The 12,279-nt window shown below is 42.0% G+C and overlaps 1 protein-coding gene across 1 annotated transcript in view; it reads right to left on the reverse strand.

Annotated features, from left to right (window-relative positions):
- Nucleotides 1–865: 865 nt before the first annotated feature.
- The window catches only part of LOC109876212 (glutamate receptor ionotropic, kainate 2), a 204,627-nt gene continuing 193,213 nt past the window's right edge, over nt 866–12,279 (reverse strand). Inside the window, exons 16-17 of the mRNA XM_031800870.1 lie at nt 6,393–6,646; nt 866–2,717 (exon numbers count right to left, since the gene is read on the reverse strand). Coding sequence (XP_031656730.1) covers nt 2,553–2,717; nt 6,393–6,646 — 419 coding nt within the window. The 3' untranslated portion in view covers nt 866–2,552. The remainder of the gene's footprint in view (nt 2,718–6,392; nt 6,647–12,279) is intronic.

Raw genomic sequence — 12,279 nt, forward strand, 5'->3', positions numbered from 1 at the left:
TTGTGGTGGTGATGCAACACCATAGATTAAACAGTAATCCCGCTGGTTATATAAATGTATCCTGGGAGGCATGTTAAACACCTATGGGCTCAGCGACCGCGGAGAGGATATGACACAATGACCCGTATCCCAACAGTGCATTCTGGGAGATGTATCCACAGAGCCCACAGGCAGTGGCAGGTGGAGTGTGGCTTCAGACACCTGGTCCACCTAGAGAGGCCTGAGGGCCTGCCACTGGACCACTTCCCCCAGCTCACCTCTCACCCAATCGTAGTGGAGGACTACAAAACCCCCAGCTGGATACAAGTGCACCACTTCCTGGCGGTCTTCAGGGACGTTCATGCCAGAGGGGAGGTATGTATTTGCTTATTTGGTACCACTTTAGCTGAAGCTTACCTACATATAGACGACATAACACATTCATGTAACATTGCATATTGGATTCATAAGCAGTGCATAAACATACTTTTTTCCCAACCTCAATACATAATAAACAGCATAAACCTGCAGTTGTGGACATATGCATTTCAGAACTTTGTACTGCTTATGAATGTGGTATGTTTGGGGTTATGAATGTGTTATAAAACCTTATGTAGTTGGTAAGTACCCTCCATGTAAAGTGGTACCACTATGTATAGGTACTCTTCCCACAAACAAATCAATACACCTCATAATATGACATTACCACCCCCCCCCCTCTGATAAGTAACTGTTCTCTGATGTTGTTTCCAGCCGATGGCTGTCCACTGTAAGGCTGGTGTGGGGAGAACAGATATTTTACTTAGTTGACACAATTGATTTGATCTCAGGCACGCACGCACGCGCACACACACACACACACAGAGACCTAATAGTATCAAAAGTTTGGAAACAAATGAATAGTTATTACTTTTTTAATGATTACATTTTTTTGTAAAACCTTGCATCAATGTCAAATACATTCTATTATCTAATGTTTTGGTTGACAATACAGTTGGATATTTTCTGATGAATCTTCCAAATTATTCAACCATTTACACTTTGTACCACTGAATCTAGCAGGGTAGAAAATGGCAATACTGGTAAAAAATACGAATAAAAATAAAATTAAAAAAGCAAACTAGGTATTTTATTAATGGTTCCATGAAATTACTCAAATTCTACATGAATTTATTAATGTACAGAAGAAATATTTTAAGAAACATGGACCTTGTATTTTGTATTTTCTTTTCTGGGGATGGACCCATTTGGGCATTTGGGATTGTTTGAGACACTCCAGGATGAAGTTTTCCCTAGGCACAGATGTAGGATCAGCTTCCCCTCCCCTGAACCTACACTTAACCTTTAGTGTGAAAATGCAAAAGTGACCCAAGATCAGCATCTACGGGCAACTTCACCCTACTCTGAATGAGCACTCTGACTGAATGCTCATCCTTCATGATCACTGATAGATTTAAAAAAAAACTGGATAGGTTTCTGCTATATTGCTTCCACCTGTCATGTCCTACAGTATCAGTGGTCATAGAGGAAAGTACACAAGGAATGGAAAGTTAAAACTATTGAGACACAGTCACTGTACAGCTACAGTATGTAAGCAAGGTTTAGTAGGGAGATGAGGGCAGCTCTAGAACGTCCAGATATGCTTGTCATCTCACAACGGAAACATGGGCCCTATTGAGGAGACAGTATGGACGACAGAGGAGAGCGGGCATGGCACAGTGAGGGGCCCCCGGAGGCACCAGATCGGGGGCACCCCTAAATCACCTGTAGTCAGAATGAGGGTGGAGGGGGGCTCCCACCTGCTACATATGTGAAGTCCACAGAGAATGCTAGACTGATAGAAAGTACTACAAAACATTGTCCGTATACAAAAATGAACATATATTTTTTGTAGAAATCTTGCCTTTAAACAGTAGATATTAACTCAAAATGACAGACTGTCATGTGATTTTGGACACCCTACAGCATGTTTGTGGAGTCATTGAAAGTAATATGTCAGTGCCTTACGTCGCCGAACTTTGGCACGATAAACGCATTACAGAAGATAAACCATGAGTATTAGGGAGGTCAAGCCAAATCAATGATTACAAATGAAATAAAAACATATAATGTGTAATTGACATCAACAGAAAAAAAACAACCAAATCATTTCTTGGGGTCTCAAGATACAGTGTGATGCTCTGAACAGGTGTGTGTGCATGTGTGGGTGTGCAAAGTCACTGACTGTGAAGTGAACTCAAAGGCAGTCTCAACAGACATGCATTTTGAGTTCTCCTCTTCGAGTCCCTATCGAGATCCATCTCAAAGATCCATCATTCTCACAATCCTTCAACTTGCCCCCTGCAAAAGTCCCTCTTGAAAACTGTTGGCCACCATGAGGTGACGCATCATCTCCAGGCATGTCCACACATCTACATTTCCACAGGAAACATGTCTACCATACTACCAAAGCTGGGGGCCAATGCAATATAGTTTCAGGTTACGTTAACATTACATTAAAGTTCATTCAATCCCTCCAGATCTTCTGGCTGTTTTTGGACCTTTTCAGGGCTATTTTTGACCTTCGACCCCAATCACGCCATGGTCTCCTTGCCTGGCAGTCTCCTGTCATTAAATGTGTGCATGTTGATGACCTCCTCAGTTTTGACGATGACTGGTGGCTGCGGCTTCTGCTTGAGCCGCCGCTGGCACTTCAGGGAGCCACGTAGCTCTTCCAGCATGGCAGTGCAGAAAGAGCGCTGAAGGGGGGGAAGGAGTGGAGAGGGAGGTTGGGAGCAAAATACAGACAGAACTGGCAACAGTAACTGACAGATATAGTCAGTATACAGTATGTGGTCCATGCAAGAACAACGCTAGAGGTAAGTTACTAAATATAGTCTAACATTCTCTATGAATTGGGCTTTTAAATTGTGTGTCATTTAATGTAGTGAACTTTGAAAATATTGATGTATGTCCATTTTAAAGTGGTTAAAATGCATTCAAATACATTGACAGTCATGTTTTTGTTATGGATCCCCATGCTGCCAAGGCAGCAGATACTCTTCCTGGGGTCCAGCAAAATGAAGTCAGTTTATTACATTGTTATGATAAACTAAAGAAAATGTACATTTTCATAAAGTTTTTTACATTTCTATGTTTACCTTTTGAAAACACTTCATATTAATGGACCAAAATACCAACAAATTTCCAAATCTAGATGCAAAAATGTAATTTCCGCCTTTGGTGCCTGGCGTTTAAAAAAAATCAAATATTTGTGGTGTTTTAAGTAGTTAATTACTTTTTTGCAATGTAGTGGTGTAGCTAACTATGGGAACTACACACTACTTTGTGTGTGAAAAATAACATTCTGAATTGAAACATAGTTGTTGTGTTTAATAGGCTAAATTAAATATTCTGTTAACATCTGACTCCAGAGCCAGAGTGAGCTGTTCTTTCAATGTGTAGTCTATGTCATTTCAGTTTTACATGAGTGCTTTAGTGTAGCTTAACTTCTTCCAGTGTGAAGTAATTTGTTATCAGAGAAGCTTTCCCAACACTAATACATAGTTTGGGAAGCATTTACATCAGGGCATTTACATCCAACCCTGTTTCTGGAGAGCTCCAACCCCAGTTGTAAATAACCTTTATTTATCACATCATGGACAAACTGAAACGGTCCATCCACACAGACGGTGTGGTGAAGAAGGCACAGCAGCGCCTCTTCAACCTCAGGAGGCAGAAGAAATTTGGCTTGTCACTAAAAACCCTCACAAACGTTTACAGATGCACAATTGAGAGCATCCTGTCTGGTTGTTACACCGCCTAGTACGGCAACTGCACTGCCCTCAACCGTAAGGCTCTCTAGAGGGTGGTGCGGCCTGCACAACACATCACCGGGGGTACACTTCCTGCCTTCCAGGACACCTACACTTACACCACCCGATGTCCCAGGAAGGCCAAAACAATCATCAAGGACATCAACCACCCGAGCCACTGCCTGTTCACCCCGCTACCATCCAGAAGGCGAGGTCAGTACAGGTACATCAAAGCTGGGACCGAGAGACTGAAAACAGCTTCTATCTCAAGGCCATCAGACTGCTAAACAGCCATCGCTAATACAGACTCAAATCATTGGCCACTTTAATCAATGGATCACTATTCACTTTAAATAATGCTACTTTAATAATGTTTACATATCTTACATTACTCATCTCATATATATATATATATACAGTGCCTTGCGAAAGTATTCGGCCCCCTTGAACTTTGCGACCTTTTGCCACATTTCAGGCTTCAAACATAAAGATATAAAACTGTATTTTTTTGTGAAGAATCAACAACAAGTGGGAGACAATCATAAAGTGGAACGACATTTATTGGATATTTCAAACTTTTTTAACAAATCAAAAACGGAAAAATTGGGCGTGCAAAATTATTCAGCCCCCTTAAGTTAATACTTTGTAGCGTCACCTTTTGCTGCGATTACAGCTGTAAGTCGCTTGGGGTATGTCTCTATCAGTTTTGCACATCGAGAGACTGAAATTTTTTCCCATTCCTCCTTGCAAAACAGCTCGAGCTCAGTGAGGTTGGATGGAGAGCATTTGTGAACAGCAGTTTTCAGTTCTTTCCACAGATTCTCGATTGGATTCAGGTCTGGACTTTGACTTGGCCATTCTAACACCTGGATATGTTTATTTTTTGAACCATTCCATTGTAGATTTTGCTTTATGTTTTGGATCATTGTCTTGTTGGAAGACAAATCTCCGTCCCAGTCTCAGGTCTTTTGCAGACTCCATCAGGTTTTCTTCCAGAATGGTCCTGTATTTGGCTCCATCCATCTACCCATCAATTTGAACCATCTTCCCTGTCCCTGCTGAAGAAAAGCAGGCCCAAACCATGATGCTGCCACCACCATGTTTGACAGTGGGGATGGTGTGTTCAGGGTGATGAGCTGTGTTGCTTTTACGCCAAACATAAGGTTTTGCATTGTTGCCAAAAAGTTCAATTTTGGTTTCATCTGACCAGAGCACCTTCTTCCACATGTTTGGTGTGCTCCCAGGTGGCTTGTGGCAAACTTTAAACAACACTTTTTATGGATATCTTTAAGAAATGGCTTTCTTCTTGCCACTCTTCCATAAAGGCCAGATTTGTGCAATATACAACTGATTGTTGTCCTATGGACAGAGTCTCCCACCTCAGCTGTAGATCTCTGCAGTTCATCCAGAGTGATCATGGGCCTCTTGGCTGCATCTCTGATCAGTCTTCTCCTTGTATGAGCTGAAAGTTTAGAGGGGCGGCCAGGTCTTGGTAGATTTGCAGTGGTCTGATACTCCTTCCATTTCAATATTATCGCTTGCCAGTGCTCCTTGGGATGTTTAAAGTTTGGGAAATCTTTTTGTATCCAAATCTGGCTTTAAACTTCTTCGTAACAGTATCTCGGACCTGCCTGGTGTGTTCCTTGTTCTTCATGATGCTCATTATGATGCTCTCTCATGATGTCTCTCTGAGACTATCACAGTGCAGGTGCATTTATACGGAGACTTGATTACACACAGGTGGATTGTATTTATCATCATTAGTCATTTAGGTCAACATTGGATCATTCAGAGATCCTCACTGAACTTCTGGAGCGAGTTTGCTGCACTGAAAGTAAAGGGGCTGAATCATTTTGCACGCCCAATTTTTCAGTTTTTGATTTGTTAAAAAAGTTTGAAATATCCAATAAATGTCGTTCCACTTCATGATTGTGTCCCACTTGTTGTTGATTCTTCACAAAAAAATACAGTTTTATATCTTTATGTTTGAAGCCTGAAATGTGGCAAAAGGTCGCAAAGTTCAAGGGGGCCGAATACTTTCGCAAGGCACTGTATATATATACTGTATTTTATAACTTCTTGCTTATGCTGCTCAGTCATTGCTCATCCATATATTTATATGTACATATTCTTATTCCATCCCTTTAGATTTGTGTGTATTAGGTAGTTGTTGTGGAATTGTTAGATTACTTGTTAGATATTACTGCACTGTCGGGAACTAGAAGCACAAGCATTTCACTACACCCGCATTAACATCTGCTAACCATGTGTATGTGACCAATACAATTTGATTAGAACTAGGCAAGTCAGTTGACAACAAATTCTGATTTACAATGACGGCCTACTCCGGCGAAACGCGGATGACGCTGGGGTAATTGTGCTCCCAATCACAGCCGGATGTGACAGCCTGGATTTAAACCAGGGACTGTAGTGACACCTCTTGCACTGAGATGCGGTGCCTTAGACCGCTGTGCCACTCGGGAGCCCTGAGCACTTATTAACAAAACACCTACAGGAAGGTAGCTCTCCAGGAACAGAGTTGGAGAGCCCTGATCTACATAGTGTTTCAGCAGACTTCATAAATATTTGACAGTCTCTTTAAGGCTACATAAACCTCACCTTCTCTAGCTCTGCGTTCTGTTTAGACTTGTACAGGACCTCCCCAACGGCCACAAACAAAGACAGGACCAGCCCTGCGGCCAGCACGATGAAGATGCCCCCGATGTTCTGCACCCCCAGAGCGCTGGCCTCCTTATTCTTCTCATCCTCCGGACAGCCGTTTCCCCTCCACCACTTCTCCTTCATCATGTGCAACTTCCCTTCTTCCTGCAGTTGCAGGATTGCTATGGTGATCTTGTCCCGGTATGGAGACCCTGTGGGATACAAAAAGGACAGAAAATCAGATGATCAAAAACTATATATACTGAACAAAAAATATAAACTGGTCCCATGTTTCATGAGCTGAAATAAAAGATCCCAGAAATTGTCCATATGCACAAAAAGCTTATTTCTCTTTTAGTGAGCATTTCTCCTTTGCCAAGATAATCCACCCATCTGACAGATGTGGCATATCATGAAGCTGATTAAACAGCATGATCGTCACATAGGACAGTAAAAGGCCACTCTAAAATGTGCAGTTTTGTCACACAACACAATGCCACAGTTTAAGGAGCGTGCAATTGGCATTTTGTCTACCGTAAACCGTCTACATCGTTTTAGAGAACTTGGCAGTACGTCCCACCAGCCTCACACCCGCAGACCACGTGTAACCACGCCAGCCCAGGACCTCCATATTTGGGCTTCTTCACCTGTGGGATCATCCGAGACCAGCCATCCGAGACCAGCTGATGAAACTAAGGAGTATTTCTGTCTGTAATAAAGCCCTTTAGTGGCTAAAACTTATTCTGATTGGCTGGGCCTGACTCCCCAGTGGGCGGACCTGGCTCACACGTGGGTGGGCCCATGCACTCCCAGGCCAACCCAAGACAGCGCCCCTCATGAAATCCATAGATTAGGGCCTAATGGATTTATTTCAATTGACTGATTTCCATATATGAACTTTAACTCAGTAAAAACATTCAAATTGTTTATATTTTTGTTCAGTATAAATAAAACGTCATATGTTATGAAGTTAATTAATTCAAAGACTATTCATTATTCATGCTTTCATTAGTCATTATTCATGCGATTCTGTCCCGGCACAGAGAGCTTGCAGGGACCAAAAGGACAGGAGATCAGAAAATGTAGAAAGAAAGATAATTTTTTTGCATCAGATTGGCTTATTAAGTGAATAAATGCATGTTGACAAATTTCCCCTTTGGGGATCAATAAAGTATTCATATTATCTTATTTGATTTTATCAAAGTTATTAAGTACCAAAGGTATTAAGTACCAAAGGTATTAAGTACCAAAGGTATTAAGTACCAAAGGTATTGAGTACCAAAGGTATTAAGTACCAAAGGTATTGAGTACCAAAGGTATTAAGTACCAAAGGTATTAAGTACCAAAGGTATTAAGTACCAAAGGTATTGAGTACCAAAGGTATTAAGTACCAAAGGTATTAAGTACCAAAGGTATTAAGTACCAAAGGTATTAAGTACCAAAGGTATTGAGTACCAAAGGTATTGAGTACCAAAGGTATTGAGTACCAAAGGTATTGAGTACCAAAGGTATTGAGTACCAAAGGTATTGAGTACCAAAGGTATTAAGTACCAAAGGTATTAAGTACCAAAGGTATTAAGTACCAAAGGTATTGAGTACCAAGGGTATTAAGTACCAAAGGTATTGAGTACCAAAGGTATTGAGTACCAAAGGTATTGAGTACCAAAGGTATTAAGTACCAAAGGTATTGAGTACCAAAGGTATTAAGTACCAAAGGTATTAAGTACCAAAGGTATTAAGTACCAAAGGTATTGTTCAATGGCAATTTTTTTGCATTCAAAAATCATAATTTTAACACCCCACAGTGTTAAATTGAACCCTTTCTTAGAAATTATGTGACCATCTCAAGGAGTGTTAAACTAACACTTTTCAAAGTGTTGATAAACTAACACCCCCAAGAGTGTTGGGTCCCTAACACCGTGGGTGTTGCAAATTCTGATTTAGAGTACATTTAAACTGTATTACAGCTGATGCTATGACACTTTTTCAGTGTTAGGGAATTAAAACCTGAGATTACAGTAACAACATTTTGTGTGTTGTTATAACACTGTTGCATGTAAAGCCTTACTTGTATATTTATTTCCTATGGTGCCTTTTCAGTACCACCCAGGACTAGTAACAGAGACATGATTGTTGCATTCATTGGTTTTTAGTCCTGTAGCCTTCACCAAGTGAGTGCCTAAGTAAATATTTTATCATAACATGATTATTTTTTTAATGACAATACATTCCTGTTCTTGACAATACCATACCCGGACAGCGTATAGTCTTAACATAACACAGTGGTCTGAAACTCCTGGTTGGCAGGCCACATCAGCAAGTCACATTATGCTGACTTGCGAAGTGTGATATCATTCCTATTGGAATCCAGACAGTTAGAATATCCAACAATTGGAACTATTATTCACCTGCAATCTGCAGTCAGAATGACTGCCAAGGTAGGGAAGAATGATAAATGAGACTACCTAGTGGCACAGCGGTCTAAGGCACTGCATCTCAGAGCAAGAGGCATCACTACAGTTCCTCGTTCATATCCAGGCTGTATCACATCCAGCCGTGATTGGGAGTCCCATTCAACGGCGCACGGGGGTAGGCCATCATTATAAATAAGAACAGTTCTTAACTGATTTGCTTAGTTAAATAAAAGGTCAAATAAAACTATATATAAAAAAATGTTTTAAAATGAACTGGAAACACAATCTCAATAACGGGTGAAATAATTCCCACCATTTACAGATTGGATTCGTTTAGAGAAATGTATGTTATTTATCTTTGTGTAGTATAAGATCATTTAATCAATCAATGCATGCAGAAACAAAGATATAATTTTTTTTTTTTTTTTACTATTCTAAAAAGCAATCTGCAACAAAGCATGCTGGGAAATATGATAGAGGCCCCTCCCATGTCTTTTCCACTCAGAGTGAAGTCTTTTTCACTCAGTCGAGTAACAACAATGCCATGTGGTGTTGATTCCACTGTGATTCAAATAACACTTCATTTATTCACCGCAGGTGGAGTCAATTTCAATCCCACTGGTGTTAACGCCACTAGAATCCTTATACCTCAAAGCCAACATTTTTACACAGACCAATTTGCTGTGTGGGTATGGGGATCAACTTGTTGGCCTCTTTAGTTTATGAGCATAACCTGTCATGCTATTGTGGTGTCTTCATAGAAACACTCCCTTGTAAGTCCTCCATCTTCCTATTCATCGCTAATCCTCAGAGTATCTTGGACAGGCTACAGAATTAGCATCTTGTTCTCAAGCGGGCATTACAACACTACAAGGCGTTGGTGACAATGGGCTTTGTTCCGGAGGAGCAGAGCTCCCGTTGATTCTGATGAATAAGGGGCGCTGTCTTGGGTTGGCCTGGGAGTGCATGGGCCCACACTGTGTGTGTGTGTGTGTGTCATAAATGGTGTACGTAAACAGAAGAGTCCGGTAGGGGGTTCACAGTGTGTGTGTGTCCATATGCGTGTGCCAACTCCCCAAATCTGCAGACAGTGGGAGAACGCTGGAATTAGCAACAGCGTATTGGGACACAGCGGGAGCCTCAGTGATCGAAGGAAAAGTAATCACTCTGAGGTTACCGAGTAGGACTGCTGCCTCCCTCCCTCTCCTCTCCCTATTCCAGAGCATAACACTTCAACAACCTAGGCAGCTAACACACGCAGTCTCCCTCTGACGCAGATGATTTTATTATAATTTTTAGGTTTTTATTTATATTTCATGTTAGTGATTTAGTGTTTTGTTTTTTTGTGTTTTTTGTGTTAGTGTTTTTATAATGTGATTATTTAACTTCTTCAGTCTTTTTTCTCAATTTGTTGGTGCTGAGTGGATCATGTGTGTGATTGCGAGTACATGTGTGAATGCATACCTGAGTGTGTGTAGCCCCCAGTTAAGAGGCACCACAGAGGCTTTTGTTCATAAGACAGTTTACTATTGGGTCCTATGCTATTGGGTCCTATGCTTCCCTCTACACCCCCCTCCTTCCATCTCCAGGCATCTTCATTTCATCTATCACTATCCGTCATATTTTCATCTAATCTGCTCAAAAGTATTGAGCGCCTTTCTGATCTCTGACTGTTATAGAGACCTTGATTGGATGATTGGTTCAACAAGCTCTCACAGACTCAAGCAGAATTAGATGTGGTTTTTGTTTCTCCCATTGCCCTATATCGTTCTATTTCTCCAAACATCAAATTTCAAAGTTAAAGGTTAAGTTTAGGCACTCATTCCGAATGGTTAAGGTAAGGGTTAATGTTTGGGATAGGGCTAAACATTGTTTTTTTAAACAGCCTCCCTGACTGAGATCAAACACACAACCTTCTGAGTCATGGGATTATACCCAGCCACCATGCCCCTCTCGTGGTGAACTTGAGCCCAAGGATCCAACCAGTTTTCTAAGTCTCCTGATTCTTCTCAGCTTCAAATTATTCAGCCGTGGTATACCACATACCCCAGAGGTGCTTAGTGCTATTATAAACTGGTTACCAACTTAAATAGAGAAGTAAAAAATACATGTTTAGTCATATCCATGATATACAGTCTGATGTACCACGGCTGTCAGCCAATCAGAATTCAGTGCTCAACAACTCAGTTTATAAAAACCTTGAGGGTTTTATCCCTACAACAGAGTGCAATGGGGATTTTAGAAAACAACAGCTAACAAAAGCTAACCAAGTTACATCAAACTCTGAAATGACAGCTAACATTCCCTTTTAATTTTCTTCAGCTGTTTTACATTGACATTTATATCCATATTAATGATGCTGCTGCATGATTTTGCCTGGTCAGAAAAACGGCTAGAAGACATCCGACACCGTTTGCTTTCTTTGGCAAGGGGAAGATCGAATGAATATTTTGCAACATTGTTGCCGAGGTCTGAGTGGCAAACATCAAGGTTCATACAAACATAGTCACACCCTGATCTGATAAACCTGTCTTTGTGCTGGTCTCCACCTAGCTTCAGGTGTCACCCATCTTCCCCATTATCCCCTGTGTTCTCTGTTTGTCTGTTGCCAATTAGTTTTGTTTTGTAAAACCTACCAGCGGTTGTTCCCCTGCTCCAGTCTGTTCTTGCTCCTGTTTTCTAGTCCTTCCTGGTTTTGACCCCTCCCTGCCCTGACCCTGCCTGCCTGCCATTCTGGACCATTTGCACCTTCTCTGGATTACTGACCCCTGCCTGCCTTTGACCTGTCATTTGCCTGCCCCTGTGTTAGAAATAAACATTTCTTTCTTTGACACTGTCTGCACCCAGAGCGCTTCAATGTAGAGTCGGGCACCTGTTGGGCATTTCTCGCTCAGTGTTCCCTAATCATCCAGCTGCAGCCTTCCTCCTTCCCGCTGATGTCCGGGAGGGCTCTCGCCTGGGCTACGGCAGTACGGGAACAACAGGCGGCCGTATGCTTTAATCTGGAGGAGTTCGTTGCAGAGGTAAAGAAGGTTTTTCAATGCTCCATTGCCCGGGAGAGAGGCTGCCCGGAAGCTACTCCAGCTTCGGCAAGGCTCCCGCAGTGTCGCAAACTACGCAGTGGATTTCTGCACGTTGGCAGCTGAGAGTGCCTGGAACCCGGAAGCCCTGTTCGACGTGTTCCTTCACGGATTATCGAAGGTGATTTAAAGACGAGCACGCAGCCCGGGAGCTGCCCCTGGACCTAGACTCTCTCATAGCCTTGACAATCCGGATCGATGAGCGGCTATGGAGACATAGGAGGGAAAGGGAGTCTGTTCCCTGTCGCCAACATTCGTCCTCGATTTCCACCTCGCCTCGGGAGGGATCACGGAAATCCCCGAACCCCACATTTCCAAGTGGATCCGATGTCCCCAGAGTTCTCTCGGAGA

Source organism: Oncorhynchus kisutch, linkage group LG21 (genome assembly GCF_002021735.2).
Source record: "Oncorhynchus kisutch isolate 150728-3 linkage group LG21, Okis_V2, whole genome shotgun sequence".
NCBI classification, from domain to species: Eukaryota; Metazoa; Chordata; class Actinopteri; order Salmoniformes; family Salmonidae; genus Oncorhynchus; species Oncorhynchus kisutch.